At 35.1% G+C, this 19,768-nt stretch overlaps 3 protein-coding genes across 3 annotated transcripts; 2 read left to right on the top strand and 1 right to left on the bottom strand.

Moving 5' to 3' along the window:
* Positions 1 to 137: 137 nt before the first annotated feature.
* Positions 138 to 6,165, bottom strand: zgc:153292 (the record flags this gene model as incomplete). The annotated part of the gene is given in 14 exon segments (NM_001076669.1): positions 138 to 310; positions 416 to 459; positions 548 to 635; positions 1,552 to 1,717; positions 1,798 to 1,904; positions 2,048 to 2,287; positions 2,406 to 2,480; positions 3,813 to 3,869; positions 3,961 to 4,060; positions 4,148 to 4,215; positions 5,254 to 5,280; positions 5,708 to 5,906; positions 6,019 to 6,106; positions 6,109 to 6,165. Coding segments are annotated over 12 exon segments (1,247 nt in total), but the record flags the coding sequence as incomplete, so codon positions are not given.
* A 767-nt stretch (positions 6,166 to 6,932) lies between these two features.
* On the top strand, positions 6,933 to 12,818 carry si:dkey-66i24.8. The gene is made up of 2 exons (XM_017354779.4): positions 6,933 to 7,227; positions 8,686 to 12,818. The coding sequence occupies exons 1-2, from the start codon at positions 7,152 to 7,154 to the stop codon at positions 9,945 to 9,947; spliced, it is 1,338 nt and encodes a 445-aa protein (XP_017210268.1). The 5' UTR covers positions 6,933 to 7,151; the 3' UTR covers positions 9,948 to 12,818.
* A 60-nt stretch (positions 12,819 to 12,878) lies between these two features.
* On the top strand, positions 12,879 to 16,968 carry si:dkey-66i24.9. Its single transcript, XM_073944569.1, has 3 exons — positions 12,879 to 12,909; positions 13,121 to 13,202; positions 14,824 to 16,968. Exons 2-3 carry the CDS (start codon positions 13,121 to 13,123, stop codon positions 15,786 to 15,788), a joined length of 1,047 nt encoding a protein of 348 aa, XP_073800670.1. The 5' UTR covers positions 12,879 to 12,909; the 3' UTR covers positions 15,789 to 16,968.
* Positions 16,969 to 19,768: the final 2,800 nt, after the last annotated feature.

Genomic DNA, 19,768 nt, shown 5'->3' on the forward strand with positions numbered 1-19,768 from the left:
CAAGACTTTATAAAAAAAGCTTTTGATTTATTAACATTATCATTATTTATCTCATTAAATCAGTTATTTACCGACCAAATAAAACTTTTCTCTTTTCTTACCCTCTTTTTCCAGCAGTTTATATTAATACTACTCTATTGTATACCATTAAAAAGGTATTTATTCACAATGTTGCATTATATTTCAATATGAAAGTCACAATCATAATAACAGTCTCTCTGGACTCCAGGGTTCATTATCCTCCATCCCTTCATTGATACGTTCTGTACAGAGCTTCTTCCTCACACTCCAGTAATGATATTCAGGCACACTAGCAACAGAAAAAAAAAGAAAACTACTGAACATTCTGGAGATTAACAAATAAGCAACAACCATAAGTAACAACAACAACTTGGTACTGTTAACTCACACTTACCCAGAGCTTGCTTCATGAAATAACAATGCAATCCGCTGATTCTCCTGTGTTAAATTTGAAAAGTTAATGACCACAGATGTAAAGGAAAAGCAGACACTGATAATGCTTCAGACAGCATAGGGTTATACTCACGGAATATTCGTTTAAGTGCCTCAATTTCTTTTAAAGGATTTGGTTTCTGGATTTTGAATGAGTACTTTGCAAGATCATCTTCACTGAGCTTGATTGGACAAAAAATATACATTTCATTATTTACAATCTAAAAACAACCATTCAGAAGATAAAGATATTTTTGAAAAGAAACATCTACACAGCAAGAACATGTTACAATAAAGGTTTCAAACCTTCAGTTTTTTTTTGTTTGTTTCAAAGGATCAATTAATTGCTTTTGAACTTCAGTCATGTGACATTAAATGGCAGTAATGGCTAACATTACATTTAAAATAATTTTTAAATACTTAGTAACAATTTTTCACAATATAACTGTTCGCTTTGAAATGACAAAATAAATACAGCCTTTATGAGCCTAATATACACCAGAATACTTTGACCCCTATTTTGTTTATTGTAAACATGTAGAATCAAGCAAAATCAAAATTTACTAAAGGGTACATTTTTTTTAAATAAAGTGTTAAAGGAACACTACACTTTTTTTGTAAAAAGGCTCATTTTACAACTGCCCTAGAGTTAAACAGTTGAGTTTGACCATTTTTCAATCAATTTAGCCGATCTCTGAGTCTGGAAGAAGCACTTTAAGCTTAGCATAAAATATTTAATCAGATTTAACAGAGCTGCATAATATCATTGTGCCTGCTGCAGCCATGGTACAGCAGCAAAATTCATTGATTATTACTCCAGAATAAGTGATGAGTGTATAGTTCTAAGCCATATCTGCCTATAATATAGCAGCCTTTCATTTTCCATCGGTCTTAGTACACCGATGCTAATGGTCTAATCCAATTAAATTATTTATGCTAAGCTAAGCTAAAAGTGTTCCTACCAGACCCATAAAACAGCTTAATGCATTTAATACATAAAAAAATAAAAATAAAACTCAACGAACCTATTTCTAAAATAATTATAGTGTTCTGATAATCATAACCTAATAGTAATATTCCAGTGAATAAAATACATACTGGCTGATCTCTGGGTGATGTATAAGGCTTTTTTCCCTCACACCGATGAAGAACCAAGGGTCTGTGTTTGGTTTCTGGATGGACACTGCAGTTAAATCGCAGCACGCTAACAGGCAAATGAACATGCCAACTGTCTGGATGCTTCTTCACCAGATTTTCTACCATGCTGAAGAGAAACAGGACAATCATTTCAAAATGACTCCAAACTTACACTGTGGCATATGTCCAGAAGATAAACAAACATACTTGATAATGTGATACTGAGTGTGTGGCTCCAGCTGTGACGCCTGGTGATGTCGAGAGACAAGGGAAATATCCTTTATCATCAAAATGTTATTCAGTGCTCTGTTAACCTTGAAAATAATAAGAAGCAAATTTGGAGAAGGTCATTCATTAAACTGCATTAAGAAACGTCTCTTCACATTTTAAGAGACCAAAATAAAAGCATGCATGAACTGTTCTGGTATTATCCAGGGAGTCATAATGCAGGACTTACCGTTCTGACCTGAATCCCTCTTGCTCCCCAAGGAGTGAGAAACCCTAGAGGAAAACCATATCGGGAAATGGCATCACACATAAGCAGGGCAACAGAATCAGAATTAGGCTTTTCTGTCGGGAAAATTTCAATCCACTTGGTGTAATAGTCACAGATGACCACGATGTGACTGTAGGGGCCTTTGCTTTCTTGAAATGGCCCGGTTACATCTATACTCAGCCACTGCCATCTCTCTGTCACCTGGAAAGTGTAAAAAAAGTTTGAAAGTTAACTATATATCTATATTATCTATTTAGGCTATTTTTTTCCTAGTCTTCACAGAGAAATAGATTTGCATATAAATCTGTAAGAGACAGACCTTGATAAACTTGGAGTTTGGATTTTGTGGGGTTTCAAGAGGTGCATCATCACTGGTGACATCACTTTCAGGGTCCTGTAGAAGTATAGCGAAAAAATGTATATTCATATATATGACAATATATAATTATATAATATATAATTTAATTATTACATTTTTGGGCCGATACCGATAACTTTTTAGATGAACCGATATATGTTCTGTATGCTGTTGCTTACATGTAAAAATAAATCAGTAATTTTAAAATGCAAAATTAAATGTGTCAGACACAAAATAGACATGTCAATAATTTTTTTTAAATTTAATAACAATGTAATATTAATCTGACCGGCTAATATTTGGTTAATGAGCAGTGAATATTGGTTGGGAAAATTAACAAAATGTTTATACATGCAATATTTTTTCCTGAGGCAATTTAAACCAAAATACAAAATGACATTCTATCAAACATATCTACAATCATAAGGAATTTGATTACTTACTGAGCAATTAACGCACAGCAATACCGCACAAAAAAAAGACAGAATTTGAAGGAATAAACAACATGAGGAAAGTGCACCGGACAAGTCTGAACAAGTTCAACCCATGTATGCATGAAGCAGGCAGTTCTGTACGATTATGTAATATATTGGATTAAAGACATTAGCTTAATATTGATATCGGATCGATAACGATAAGATTTTTAAAAAGCATTTATCGGCCGATAATAATATGGCCGCCGATATATTGTGCATCCCTAATATAGATAATATTAAAAGTATACATATTGACAGAGACACAAAACATTCAGAGTACAAAACAGAGTTATTTTATGCACTGCTTGTATTGGTTTTGATGTGAAAGGTTTTATAGATCTTGCTTTTAACAAATGCGATCTTAAATTACAAGACTTTGCCATATAAGTTGGTGCATGAATAAAAGTTCTCTAAACATTAAATTTACTTTAAGAAAGACATTCAGAGTTTACAGCTTAATTTGCAGGTAATTCTGCAAAATCCATACAATATTTGGCCATAGGTTATTTTAATTGACCTGCCAGTGATGCCAATGCATATTTAAAAAAAAAACTGTATTGTAAACAGGTTATGTCACTGTGTAAATTAATATATATTAGCAACAAACGACATTAACGTAGACATTAATGCTAAATCTTAGAGTCTTAGCAATTTACATGTTTGTATAAATTTTTTTGGGGATGTTAGCCATATCTTTATATAATATATAGTATAATATAATATAAATAACCATAAGAATTTAGTAAGAACAACAGTATGAAAAACTGAAGAGTAAGTAAAATAGTAAGGAAAAACTGAGGTATACATTGATTGAATAGTTATATTATATGTCTTCTAGTCACACTACTTGTTTTGAGATTTAGACACTGAAAGAATATAAAGGACTACATACACTAGAGTCATCATCAGATTCGCCATCACCCTCCGACAGCTTCATCCAGTGAAAGCTCTGTGAAAACATATGGTTTGATGTATTAATGTTTAAGTGTATAATAAACTTGCAGCCTAAAGCCGCTAAACATAAAACAACAATCAATAACCTGAGGTTTGCAGTAGTCATCGTGGAAGCTGCCAGCGTGAAAGAGTCCACGGCTGGAACCATTTGAATCCACATTCACACGAACAAATGTCCCTTCAAGCCTAGCAAACCCATAAACAAGTGATGATCAGATAGAAGGAAAACAACTGCAGATTCTGACTTATTTGATACCAGATACTGTACTTTACCGTGGTGTTACTGGTGCTGACACTAGGGTTGGTTTTGGTTTAATAGGCACTGCAACCGGCGTACGATTCTTAAACATGCAAAGTAAACAAATAATCACTTGAAATAAGAATAAAAAATAAAGTATGAATATTGAAAAGATTAGTAGTGTCACATAAGAGCACTGCAGCTGTGATGTCAAAACTTAAGACCATTTCCCCACTGATTCCCTCCAGATTTAATAAGAACGCTAATCCAAAAGTAAAATAACAATTGTGGTAAAACCAACTTTACAACATTTGGATGTTTTGCAGTCTAGCAGCTACGTTTAAAACAAACAAGCAAACATTTCTTATACGTAGCTAGAAAAAAACTTAGCTGTGTGTGCAAGTGTGAGCAGTTTATACAGTTAAACAAATCTTTCACAGTCTGAATGTCACAGCTGCAGCACTGTATTCTGTACAAAACAGATTCCCCCAGAGTAGACCTGTCACAATGACTACATTTTTGTGAAAATTAAGGTTGATGTAATTAACAACATAATTTGGTTTGGCAGTTATATAATTAGCTTAATCTTATTTTTTCCACTTGTATTAATGTGTTTATAATCCAACAACATGCATAATTAAAATAGGCACATAAGATTTACATTAATGTTTTACTTTATATGACATAAATCACAGAATATTATACAATGTAATACTATTATTTACCTTATTGGACACTAATATGGTCATTTTAAACTGATATATTGAGGTATTATCAGTAATTGAGACCTACTCCAAAGGTGAATATACTTCTCTGATGTTGGCTGTCTCAATACATGTGTTGTATATTGACACCTGTATGTGACATTCCAAGGTTTTTAGTTCTACAATGATTTGTTTTATGATTTAGTCCATTCAGATTCATATTCAGATCAACAACACACATGTCATGTAATTTGGAGCATAATAATTATTGTACTACTGCAATTATGATGTACTTAATGAAGTATTTCCAGTATTGCAATAGTCACAGAAAAGCCGTTTACAAATGCGTACAGTTGTATTCATAAACTCCATCAGTTAATTAATTCACTGATTTACTGAGTAAGTATATGGTTTGTCCTCTTATCTGCAATACATACCAGAGATCGCCTTTTGACAGCTGGCACCTGTATTTGGATATTCAAAAATAAAAGGTGAAATTAAAATGTGCATGAAATTGTAATTTACACTACAACACTTGCATTTACAAAACAGCAAAAACCTTATGAGATCAAGGTAAAGTTGGTTTTATAGTCGTACATTCGTTCAGTGACAACTTGTGATCTGCTCCCTATATTGTTTACCATGGTACTTTGATTGTTCGGGCTGAAGTCACATGATGCAAGTATGACTTCAAAACAGCATTAGCACTGTTTGTTGACTGTGAACTATGATGTACTTTGACAGTCACTGGCTGCTAATATGATTTTACTATTTAGAATTTGTAAATAACATTTTTGCATTTCATGGTATTAGAATAGAGTGCGAATGTGTGAACAAAACCAACTTCACCTCAACCGTTATGAAGACTGACACAAGACGACTTTTACTTGCCTTCCACTGGAGATGCTTAGGGAAATTAAAGATAGTCGGGACAGCACTTTTTCGCAGTCTTTTGTGGCTGCCCACTTGCTCAAAGCAGTCCTTCTCAAAATGGTCCGAGCACAGGACAGAGTTTCCAGTGGGCCACCAGTTCTGCCATCTCATCCGCCGGAGCCATTCTCGGACCCTCAGGCCGTCCTCCAGCGGGAATCTGCGGATAAACAGACAAACACGCGCACACACACCGACCTGTGACAAAACCGCAACAACCATGGACAGACGTGCATGTTTCAGGGGCTTGTTGATGGTTGGGTTTTACTTACTTGTGAAAAGAAAACTCGCCCCTCTTGTATGCCTCTTTATACTCTCTGTCTGAACGCTTCTTGCACTTATACGCGGAGCACACTGGCATTTTAAAAGGATTTACTCAACTTCAATTAGATTTAGATCAGCGAGCGTGTTTTGTTTTTCCGGAAACGGTTCTTTGGTGGATTTTGTGGCAGACTGAATGCTGAATGTACTGCCACCTACTGGACACTCGAATACTCCCTCTCTCTGTGTTGATGAGCTCTCTGCTGTACTGCTTTTATGCATCTGTTGTTTATTCTGCACAGAGTTTAACTAAACAGTATTATGGTTTTAATAATTATGCTACAAAAGCACGTGTGTGTTGCATGTAAATGAAAATGAATGTTTTATGAGAGTGAATGGCTCAGGTCAGGCCAGATTTAGTTCAGAGTCCCCTGGGCATCGCCACACTGTAAAAAGTGCACACACTTCCTTCAAGTTGTCCCTACACAAATCAATTAGGTTATCGTTTTTACAAATTCAAGATGTTTTAACATAAAAAGCAAGTTGTGCCAAAAAAACGTATTTTATCCCAACTAATTATTTCACGTTAATCCCAAATCTTTAACAAATAAATGAAACAAAACGTTTTATTTGTTAAAATGACACATCTTTCTTAAATCTTATAAAAAAATCAGAAAATAAACGGAAAATTCCCCAAAAGCACAGGCACATTTGCAACCATAAAAAGTTGTTTTCAATATATTCATCACAAAAGAAACAGTTTTTAACATCTAGAGAATTTGATATGTCCATTTGGTCTTGAAAGAATATGAAAAAAACTGAACAGTGAAGATTACATGCCGCATTTCTTCATTTTACAAGCTTAATTTTTCCACTCCAGTCCAGTTGGTGGCAGTAAAACACCAAAGGGTTTAAGGCCAACCTTACAAAAAGATGACAACAACGTTACCCAGTACATGACAGCTTAAATCCCTGCATACAAACTCATAACCACACGCCACCGTTCAACAGTCATTTAGATAAATAGCAGAAAGATCGAATTAAGAGTAAGCTGAATATAACGCTGGTAAAATCATGGTCATCCTAGTCGCACCGAACTGTCCAAACAAACATTAATGACTGGAGGAGATATGCAGCTTTAAAGATGATGTTTATTAAAGACGAGAGTGAGGATGCGCCTGATCCAGACAACAGCATAATAAAAATTGAGGAGCACGAAGGTTGGTGTCTTTTTGTATTTTTTGGTTGTTTTTTTTCTAATAACTGTTGTACAAAAGAAAGTTAATCAGAGTTATTGTCTGTAATTTAATAAAAAAATATCTGACAACTGATTAAACAGATGAATAATGTAAATAGCAACGCATTTAAATGATCACTACCTTTTATTTGATAATGTTTTTGTTTTTCTCATTCTTTTAAAGGCATAATTCACCTTGAAGTGAAAATCTCATCTTCAAGTGGTTGCAAACCTTTGAGTTCGTTTTTTTTTCAGTTGAACACCAAAGAATTTTGAGTAATGTTGCTTTCCAGATTTCCAACAAAGTTTCCAACATTCTTTAAAATATCTTCTCTTGTGTTCACAGTAGAAACTTAAAGATTTTTTATTAATAATAATAATTCCTTAGATTTATATAGTGCTTTTCTCGTCACTCAAAGCACTTAAAACATTTTTGGGGAGAATCTCCTCATCCACCACCAGTGTGCAGCATCCACCTGGATGATGCAACAGCAGCCATGGTGCTCTGATTGGTGGAGACAATTATGATATGATGCTATATGCTTTAATGGACAGAGGCCAATAGGCAAATCTGACCAGGACCCCACTTTTTTTCTGGGATTTTTAACGCAGTATAGAGTCCTCATCAATAGACGGGGGCGTTAGGACCCACACAGACCACAGCTTGAGCACCCCATGCTGGTCTCACTAACACCACTTCCAGATCGGCTGCAACCTAGCTTTCCTATGTGGTCTCCCATCCAGATACAGACCGGGTGCAGCCCTGCTTAGCTTCAGTGGGCGACCATGTGAGAGTTGCAGAGAGCTAGCTGCCAGCTATTATTGAGTGCCCTTTAAAAAAAATAATGTAAATAGCAACGCATTTAAATGATCATTACCTTTTGTTTAATAATGGTTGCACAAAAACAGAATGTTTTTATTGCGATTATTTTGTCCAAAATGTTAATCACAAATAATGATGATCATTCCATTTATTTATTTGTGTATTGTTATTGCACTTTACAGCCACAAACAAAGAAAAATAAACATAACCCGGACATGGAGAATGGAGAGGCCTCTCTAACATGTTATTTTTTAAGCTTTGGCAAATAAATTAAATAAATTTAAACTGGTCCTCTTTTATGCATGTCAACTTGTAACAAAAATAAATAAATCTGGGATGCAAAAATGTCTAACATTTGAAAGATTTTTTGCTGAAAACACAAGCCTGTCAACATGATCCGGCTTTAGGAAAGACTGCAAACAAGTAACTGCATTTCCACCTGTACTAAAAGCCCTCTCTGAAGGAGAGCTTGTGGCTGGTTTGCACAGGTATTTTCTTGCCACTTTTGAATACATTGGGTAGATCTTTCCATGTTCTTTCCACCATTTTAGTCCTGTACATTTAATCTGTTTCATCCACTTGTGTGGATTTCTAAATGTTTTACTGTTGTCATTTCAGACCTGTCAGAAGTGAAAGAGGAAAGTCAACTTCTAGATGACGTGCAGGAGGAATATCAGCCTCAGAAAGCTCATGAAATCATCACTAATGAATCCCTCAGTGTCTCCCAAACTATAACGAGTGTTCCTCAAAGCTTCCCTATAACAACAAACGTCAAAAAGCCTTTCGCTTGCTCTTTATGTGGAAAACGGTGCAACCACAGAGGCCATCTTAACGATCACATGCTGACTCACACCGGAGAAAAACCGTTCGCCTGCCCTCAGTGTGGAAAGAGATTCTCGCGCAGGCGAAACCTCAACGATCACAAGCTAACCCACAACGATGAGAAGCCTTTCGTCTGTCCTCAATGCGGCAAGTGTTATAAACGCAACGAACACTTTCAGAGTCACCTACTAAGTCACAATGCAGGCAAACCCTACACTTGCTCTCAATGCGGAAAGAGTTTCAGCTATAGAAGGACCCTGAATGATCACATTAAAATCCACACGGGCGAGTGTCTTCACGTTTGTTTACAGTGCGGAAAGAGTTTCCTGAATAAGGGACACCTAAAGGAACACGTAAAAATCCACACAGGAGAAAGACCTTTCTCCTGCCCTCAGTGTGGAAAGAGTTTCATGAGCAAACGGGACGTCGCCTATCACATGAGGATCCACACAGAGGAGAAGCCTTTCAAATGTCACCTGTGTGAAAAGGGTTTCGCCTGGGCAAGCTGCCTGAAAATTCACATGAGCCACTCTCACTCTGGCGTGAGGCAGTTTACCTGCGAGCACTGTAACAAAAAGTTTGTTCTGGAGTCCTACTTGAAGAGGCACCTGAAAATCCATCAAAACGAGAAACCCTACGTCTGCTCCGTTTGCGGGAAAGGGTTTTTATGGCAGCTGTCTTTCAAGGCGCACCAAAAAATACATGAGGGGATGAAGACGCATGTGTGCTCGGAGTGCGAAAGAGCTTTTACCAGAGCCGACTATTTGATAAAGCACAGAAAAGTGCATACAGGAGAGCGACCGTTCACATGCTCCTATTGTGGAAAGAGTTTCAGCAAGAAAGCGAACTTGGGAGAGCACGAGAGACTGCACACTGGAGAGAAACCCTTCATCTGCGGTCACTGTGGAAGCGGTTTCACCTCAGCGAAACGCTTGAGCTATCACAGAGAAAAGCAGTGCGCTGGGATCGCAGTGGATTCATGCTCTGTGGAAGTGGTGATTGTTCCAGATTTGATTGAGAATTGCATTCCTGTAGATTCTGCCACACACAACCTTTAGGGGTGAATAGACTGATATTCCGTGTCTGTGGCAGCCTTGACTGAACAGGTACAGTGGGGAAAATAAGTATTTAACGGGCCATGCTTTTTCCTGGAAATAAAATTTCTAAAGGAGCTGTTGACATGGAATTGAAGCAGATTTTGGTAAAAATACAAACATAAAAATATAACAAAGAAATCTGAAACATTAGGTATATGTAATAATAACAATGAAGTGACACAAGGAGAAAGTACTGAACTACTGAAATGTATTTAACACTTTTTATAAAAGGCTTTTTTAGGTGATGGCAGCTTAATGGTGCCTCATGTGGAGATCGAAGTCACATGCATTGCTCAAGTGTGATTTGTTTTTTTTCACTGACTTGATGGTTCTGTGGGCCTTGTCTATCAAATATGATCTTTATTTTGTATTTTCTATTGGATTCAAGTCAGGTGATTGGCCGGGCCATTCTACAGCTTGGTTTTCTTTCTCTGAAAGCATTTGAGAGTTTTGTGCATTTGATCCATTTGTGTTTTGGATCATTGCCTTGCTGAAATGTCCACTTTCGTCTTCATTGTCCTGCTAATGTAGATGTTGGACTGAAGCAGCTGATATTAATTTACAGTTACTAAGGGCAGAGGGTGGCTGAGGAACTACTGAGAGATTTCAGCTGCTGTCTGGGCTTTCACTGCCTTTCTACAGCTCCCTTTATTCATGTGTTCAATACTTTTTCCTTTGTTATTTCATTTTATTACACATAAATTCCTTTGTAAATGAAGTAATCTTGTTTTCTTTGTATGTATGGACTTCTTTGGTTGTTACCAACATCTGGTGAAAATTTCAAGTCAACGCCATTTTTTGAAATATGTTTTCGGAGAACAGTGGTGACGTGTTTATAGGGCTGCTTGATTTGGACTAAAATCAAAATCTCGATTAATTGAACATTTTGACTTAATTTCAATTAATGAACGATTATTTTATTTGTACAGTAAATATGCTCAAATATTACAAGTGAGAGATTGAAGGGTGCATTACTTGATTTTAAATAATTGAAGGAAACACAGACTATATACTATCTATGATTATTTATTGAACATCAACGCGGAACAACTGAAATTAAAACACACATTACCTAAAATCAACAGACACTTATTTCTGAAGATAAATAACTTGCACTTTTGCAAACAAGCTCAATTATTTATGTTTTACATACTAAAAGTAGAAAATAAGCAGTATCTCTTCTAAATAACATAACTCTTGCATTTCTGTAAATAATATTTAAACAGTGCATTTCTTGCATCTTCTAGCAGGCAGTGGGTTATTTTCTTCTGTATTGCCCATTCTCTGCTACCAAACCGACCAATCACAGAGCTTGTGCTATGCGTTGCAACAAAGTTACTTTTTTTGAGAGAGGTGTGCAGGCATGGGGCCGTGCAACATGCATATCAGCGCTTGACACATCAGCCTTAATAGAGCGGGGTCATGTGACTCCTCACTTGGTAGGGAATGTAATTTTAAAAAAAAATAGTTGAAAAAATTATATCTGTTATAGGCTCTGAATGTCGATTTCAATTACTTTTCAATTTATCACCCAGCCTTACATGTTCAATACTTTTTTCCCCACTGTACATCACAGAGATGTATGTTTGATAAATTTACATCAAATATTTTGTAACATTTATATAGCACTTTTTCTGGCCACCCAATCACACAGAGTTCTTTTTAGAGTGTTTTAAATGTCTCCAGGTGGATGTTAAATAGATGTTTATGATATGTCTTTAACATGTTTTTGACTTATGTTTGTAAAACAAACATTTTAAATATGTTTAAATAGGTCCTTGTACGCGGATGTTTTCCAAACCAAACGCTCTTTAAAATACATCTTGCACACATACTTGTGCTATGTGGAAATGTTTGTTCTTTGGCAAAGAAAAAAAGCTAAACAAACCATACATGTATAGATATTTATAATATATTTATAAACATTTATAACAAATAAAATGATATTTCTATCAATTAAAATGCTTTTTAAAGTAATTGTATTTCAAAGAAATTTGAAAGTCTGCAGTGAGATTTTAAAGTCCCCATGAAATCAAAACACATGATTTTGTTAGTTCACATTGCTAGCTGTGGTGAACAATTCATCGGTGCATGTCCTTCTAATCATTAATTAAAATCTGAAAATGTACTTCCTGTTTATTATTGTTTTTCAGCTAATTTGTCAGATTGTGGTGTCTGTTAGGTTGTAATACTCTCCACAAACAATTTCCCTGATCTTTCTGAATGAAATGCCTACTGTACTACATCCAATCAGCTCAGTAGAAAAAAAAACAACCTTTAAAAAACATACCTTTATTTGTTTACTACTCTCTTATGGTGCTAAATGTGACCCTGGACCACAAAACCAGTCTTGTGTAGCACGAGAATATTTGTGGGAACAGCCAAAAATACATTGTATGGGTCAAACGAATAACTTGTCTTTTTAATAAAGATTTATTAAGATACTTTGTAAGTTCCATACTGCAAATGTATCAAAACTCAATTTGTGATTAGTAAAGTGCATTTGTAATCACTTCATTTAGACTTAACATTAAAAATTAAGCATTTAAGTATTATAAGTATTTATCTGTATTTTGAGTTTAAATATCCAAATATTCAACAAATGTATCTTGCTCAAATATTGTTTTATCCCTACAAACAATACATCAAATGGAAAACTATTTTACATTTAAGACATTTATGGTTTTTATGGACCAGAGACACCGATACAAAAATGTATTTGTTTACTAATAAGAAAAGCATATGCATGTTACTTTAACATATGCTTACTGTAATAGCTCTGTGTTTGTAAATGTTTCATGTTTTGTAATAAAAACTATCATTTGAAAGGTGCAGTGTGGTTCATGCTAACAGTAGGTGGCGGTAATGCGCTGTTTGCGCTTGCGAGCTGCTGTTAAGAAGCTGTTACACAGAAGAAAAGGGAGTACGTGCGCGCGGTTTGTTTGACTTCATGTATATTTTGTGATTATTTTGTAACGTAAACTTTGTAATACCTGTTGTTTTACCTACACCGACAGGTTTATCTTAAACCAGAAAGATACAGATAAGGACTAAAACTAAAAATAGCGTGTATATAACGTTAATATATCCACGTGTAACTACAAAAGTAAGATCTGCTACTGTAACTGTTAAAGATGGCTTTTGTGAAGAAGGAAGAAGAGGAGGAGGAAGCGTGTTATCCTCAACCATGTTGCATAAACGATGAAAAACATGCAGGTTAGTTTCCATTCATAGTTTATTTGATTATAATTTGTTAATACTGGCTAACTTTGCACAAAATCAACCAGAGGAATCCATAAATTAAGCTTTGTCTTTGTTTACTACACGTTTTTGTGAATGTTTTTTAGGAAATGTACGTTCATTTGTTTGTAGACGGTGGTCAAACACTGTTTTCTAGGTAACATTTCAGCTTAGTGAAATTAAACATGGCAGACTATATAACGTTATATATATTCTTTGTTATTTACTGCACTTGCATAGAACAGATGTCTTAAGGAATATATTTATTCCAATATTTGTGCCTTTATCTCCAGATTAAATGTACCTTAATATCCTTTGAGACTCATGTCAACATTTTTCATTTGAAATCTCCAATCTTATATAGTTAAATAATCTCCAATATAGTCCAGTTTAAGATATATTATTATCGTCATGTATGGAGTAAAATTGTTCAGTGGTGGATAACCAAACTCGGGTCCTTTTTTCAAGTTGATGATATGATTTTAAATGAAGATATTGTTTTAAAAGAATGATTTCTTTTGTTTAGCAATGAACCGATTCATATGATCTTGTATCAGTAGTGTTCTGTTATTAAACAGCCAGTGAATGATGCATTCAGCGAGCTAAATGTTAATAGATTTTCAGTCATACGTTAATTTAAGCTTGCATTTAAAGGGTTCAAAATCAAAAAACAACATTATTATATATTTTCAGATAACAGAAATTTGCCAGTTTATGGTAACAACTAAACAATATTATATCGAATCACGATAAAATTTTATGTCAATAACAATGATAAGATCTGGACTTTTAAAATCTATATTGATGTAAGAGCCAATCACACAGCAGAAATGTGCAACACTGGAAATCTGAAAGTGTGTTGATATTAGAGATACACTGATTTTTTGACCACCAAAAAAAATTATCGGCCGAAAATATATGTTATGCCATTTAATTGACCCTCTAATTTTTGTGGCTTCAGTCATTGATGAGCTACTCTTTAAAATCTGGAACAACTTGCATTGAAATATCAATATCAAGATTGCATTTTTGCCATATTGCCCAGCCTCAGTAACAACCTAGAATAATACTGTATGATGTAACTAAACTTTGCAGGACACTGGCCCTCCAGGAACGAGTGTGGGTACCCCTGCTTTAAAGTTTCTAGTTTTCCTCCTTCAAAGGATTCTTCTGTCTTCTAAATGCCATAATAGCTCTTTATTAATTTTTCAGCATTGTAACTCTGCTTCAAGTGAATATTGTCCGTTCAACTAGACGTGCAGCATTGGCATTTAATAATTTGGCTTTCATAACTTTTTATATTTGGCTTTTTTTTTTAGCAACAACAAAAAATAGACTTGGGGAAATGTATGATTTGGACTATTTGATAGAATGGTATTATAATTAAAAAATGTAATGTTGTAGAAACTTTCGTAAGCTCATTGGATTCAGTGGCTTAATAGTTACTGTTGAAATTCACTGTAGATAATATAAAATTAAAGCAGATTTTTTAAAGAACTTTGCTATGCATTGTAATTTTCACCGAGGCTCTATTATATTCGTTCACTTTCCAGTCCTCTCAGCAGATTTAATCCTCGCATTAATATTGTCATTTTAGGAGTGATAAAAGTGAAAGAGGAAGTCCAAGATGAGAATGAAGTGGAGGAGAAATATCAGCCCCAGAGTTTTCAAGATGCCATAAAAGAAGAACAATCATTGTCTTCTTCCCAAACTGAAGACACTTCCTCACAAAGCAGCGCTCAAATAACAAGAAGGCCTCAATGTGGAAACACTCTCGCACATACAAGAAACTCGACCAAGCAAGTGACAAGTGACAAACCCTCAGAAAACCACAGTAGAACGGGCCAGTTCACATGCAACCAATGTGGGAAGACTTACGTGTATAAATCCAAATATGATCAACACATGCAAATCCACACTAACAACATTTTCAGCTGCTCTCTTTGTGAAAAGAGTTTCATCTATAAAACTCAGCTGGACATTCACATGAGAGTTCACACCAAAGAAGAGCCCTACACGTGCCATCAGTGTGATGAGACTTTCAGATGGAGCAACAGCCTCAAGTATCATCTGCTGCGTCATCATTCTGAAGTGCTGCAGTATAAATGTGATCAATGCCCTAAAACATTTGCTAAAGCGTCATACCTAAAGACTCACCTCAACACTCATGCGGAAGAGAAGTATTGTGATTGTGCCGCTTGTAAAAAGAGATTCTTGCAGTCAGGAAAGGCTGGAGCAGTGAATGCTACAGGAGTTTCACACAAAAAGAAAAACACATTTACCTGCTCTAAGTGTGGACAGGTTTTTACGTGTAAAAGACGGCTTGATAAACATATGGTGAGTCACGATAAAGGGACGTGTGCGCAGTGTGGAAGGATGTTTGCCACCCTTCAAACCCTTAAAATGCACATGAGAGTTCACACTGGAGAAAAGCCATTCACCTGCTCTCAGTGTGGGAAGAAGTTCTCTCATGATGGAACCTTTAGGAGGCACAAATTAAATTGCCATCAAGATGCGCAAGCTGTTTTACCTGAGAAAAAGATTCCAAAATCCAAACGCTAAAGGTTATCAGGGCCCAGTTTTTCAAGAAATTAAATTTGGATCAAATTGGTCAGGATTTGGAAGTCCCATCTTTTGCTATCCAGGATTAACTGATCTATCTTGCTTTTATGACAGTTTTTAAAGGAACATTGGGTTGGCTCACTGTGATCCAAATACCAAACATCAGGATTACCAAATCCTGTTTTCCAGAGGCTCAAATGGAACCAACAGTGTAGCCTACTGGCTTAGCAAAGAACAACAGGTAGGCAAAATACCAGTGCTCACAAACAGCCATTGTTTGTTTTAATGGTAAGAAACGGAAACGCTGCTATTAACAAACTTTCGACATTTTTTTAGTTTGTTCTTATGCAATACTGCTTTCATATTAATTTGTTGTTTACCATATCTTATTAGATGTAACTTGCTTCATATAGGCTTTAAATATGAAGGAATTCATATATCATCAGCAACCAAAAAGTTTGTGAGCATTTCACTTAAAAAATACAACAATTTGTTTTTTAAAACCAAATAAAATTAAAAATTACAACTGAATCCACCCTTCTGATGTAATCAGGATAATCCTGTATTTTTTTTTTTTTTATCAAATAGATCCCAATCTGAGTTCAAAGTTGAGTGACCCAAAGGGCAGGTATGATCTAAATCAAATGTAAGATTGGATTACATGGTCTGATCTTAATTCAGAATCCCTCTGTTATTTTTGAAAAACCCGTTTCCAAGATCTACGTCCCACTGGATTACTTTTGAAAAAAAAAAAAAAAAAAAAAAAACTGGGTCCTGATGACATATCCTTAAACTTATCTAGGTGAATCATGTAAATTGCTTTCTGGAATACCCCCTGGTTCAGTGTTGAGGTTACTGTCTAAAAAATATGCTGGATAAGTTGACTGTTCATTCCGCTGTGGTGACCCCTCATGAGTAAAGGGACTAAGCTGAAGGAGGACGAGTGAATGAAAATAAGAAAATAAACAAATGTACGTACATCAATATGTATTTTCAATTGATAATGGTTGTACTGTTTTGTTAATGGTGTTCTGTAATTTACTTGTACTGTGGTTATGAACGAGTATGTAAAAGGAAATATGGCCATTTTAACTTTGGAACTTTGCAATGTTTTGTTTTGTTTATGGAGTAAATTTTTTTGATGATTATATCAATAATAAAGTTTTTTTTTTTATTCCAACTGTCTCGTTTGTCTACAAATACAGCAGGGTCACTGAATCCAGCAACACAACGTTGCAGTAGTGACTGAAACCAGTTACTGCTCTCTGTTTTATGCAGAATGGCTTGAATGTTAACTGCAATCTGTCTGTTGACCTCTTTAAGAGTATTTAGTAGAAAGTTGCAAATTTAGTAATTTTACACCAAATTCATAAACAAACAATTCTCAGACAGTTCTCAAAACATGTTATATCCACTAATATATGTATAATTAACAAAATAATCATATATAATATTACGTATTATTAGTTATAGGATGTAATGTAGCTAAAGGGTGTACATTTGTGGGGGGGGTTTGTGCAACACATAACCATGCAGTTCCACTAAATTATGGTTAATAATTTCCCTCCAAAGAATTTTCTCATAACTTCATAGCCCTTTTATAACGTCTGCTGTTTTGAAACCCAAGTTAGACATTTAAAAGTATTGATATTTAAATATATCATCTTTCTTTTGTTTGGGCGTTGCTAAAAACAACGTGTCACCAATATCAACAAGAAACGACTGGTTCACAGTGACAAAACAGCAGGGGAACATATAGATTACTGTCGTTTTCTGGATTTTGTTCGTGTGTAGACAGTCTTTGTTTGTTCTATGATGAAAGTAATCTGCAAATGACTTCGAGCGAAGAGCGCCTGTGCAGACCGCGCGGAAGAGGCGAGCGGCCAATGCACCGGAGCACCCTGACTCTCGGCGACCGCAACACATGCTTTTACTCTACAACACATACAGAGGTAAACGCAGGTTTACATGACATAGTTGCTGTTTTCTGTTGCAACATTTGTTGAATAATCAGTCGTTTTACTTCTCTTTGACATTTTTGTTGTTTTTCTTTTGTCATAAAAATATTAAAGACCTTTATATGAATACAAATATGAATGTTGTGAGCTCCGACAGTATATCTTTTTGTTAAATTTATATATTTGCAATAATTATTATTAACTTATGTTTAAACTCAAAGGTATTATTAAAATTCCTTCTGAAAAACTACATTACCCATGATGGTGTAGTACAGAAAATGACACTAATCAGTGTTGCAGTTAGCAGGGGCGTAAATCTGATTTAACAGTAGGGGGGGACAATAACTATAAAATTTCTTTGAGCATTTTTTTAAAGGGGACACAAATTATACAGCCGAATTGTACTATTAAAGATATGTCCACACAGTTAAAAATGGTTTCATCATCATTATTATTATAGCATGGAGATTATGTCATTATGGTTTCTTTCAAAGTTTTTCTCAGGTTCAATGACAGCAAATTTTTTTTCAAAACTATTTATTGCATTTGTTTGTTGTGTTGTTCACAGTCAACTGACTGACTCCTGAAACAGAATAAATGCAGAAAGACATTTTCCATACTCATAATAACTAACTTTAAAAGCGTTAAAATGACAGATCATGTTGTAAATCAGTGAGCCAGTGAAATCTGCTAAACGGCCACAACTCCAAAAACATTTAAAAAATTGTTCACCCCAAAAGAATTGTCATTATCCCTTCAATAAACCACAACACCCTTACCTGACACTGTACATCATACTGACTCTGCTCTGCCTGTTCCTCAATCATCTCTTTCTCCCTTGCCTGTGATTAATATTGTGACATTAGTATTTTCATAAGCACTCATTCTGAAAGCCAAATTGCTTAATATGTGAACTTTTTGTACTTGGCGTTTAGCTGCACTGAAAAATTATCTTATGTCTATTTTTTCTGTCATTTTATCCAATACATGACACTGCCAGGCACGTTTATTTATACTGTAGCACATTTTACACAATGGCAATTCAAGGTGCTTTACATAAAGAATGCAAACCTATCATGAAAATAATCACAACAATAAAAACAAAGAATTAAAAAAGGTTAACATTTTAATTTCAAATTAATTGAGTCACTTAAAACAGAATAGAAACGGATTATACAAAAATACAGTGGGGTTAGTGTGCTCAGTGTAGCACAGTGCTCATTTAGCAAATACACAACTAAATATTCTGCTAATTGTGGTCGTTAATGTTAAGTTAACATTATGCCAAGTCGTCACAAATGAAACAGTGCATGAGTCTGTATTAACTACATCGAGGAGAATCGCTTTATTTAAGGTGAATAAAATCCGCAGCTGCAGCCACACACCTGACATTCAGTGGACCGAACCACTCTGAGGTAGGGGAGGGGGAACTCAATTGTTTCTAAATGCATTTTAAATGATAAATGCGGTTTTCTTTCTACTTAGACAAATATTTTAGCTATATATACACATTTATTTTTCACAATTGAGAGTTTTTATTTTATTATTTTTTTTGGAGGGGGGGGACAACCCTCGGACGGGAGGGGACATGTCCCCCCCCCGGAATGTACGCCCATGGCAGTTAGCAAAATACACCAAAATTAAACGGCTAACTCTCATGAGGCATTACTAATGGTGTAACGGTAATGATGTGAAATATCGTCGTTTCTGCTGATAAGTCAACAGAATTTTAAAATGGATATTTTTCTGTTGTTTTTGTAGAATGCCTCAGAGTATTTGTACTTCTTTATCTCATTAAAGCCATCAACTATGTAGTTTTGTACTTTTATTTTGTCTGATTTTTTATCTGGTTGATTTTCTGTCTGGTTGTATTCTCAGGATTGGTTTATGTAAGGAAAATAGTACTTTTGGGGGTGACCTACAGTAATAGATTTACATAAATTAAAAAGCCTATTGAATATTTACACTAAATGTATAATTTTGGTCACAGTACCTTCTGTGTTAATTCTCCTCCTTCAAGAG

The sequence above is a fragment of the Danio rerio genome, chromosome 3 (assembly GCF_049306965.1).
Source record: "Danio rerio strain Tuebingen ecotype United States chromosome 3, GRCz12tu, whole genome shotgun sequence".
Taxonomy (NCBI): domain Eukaryota; kingdom Metazoa; phylum Chordata; class Actinopteri; order Cypriniformes; family Danionidae; genus Danio; species Danio rerio.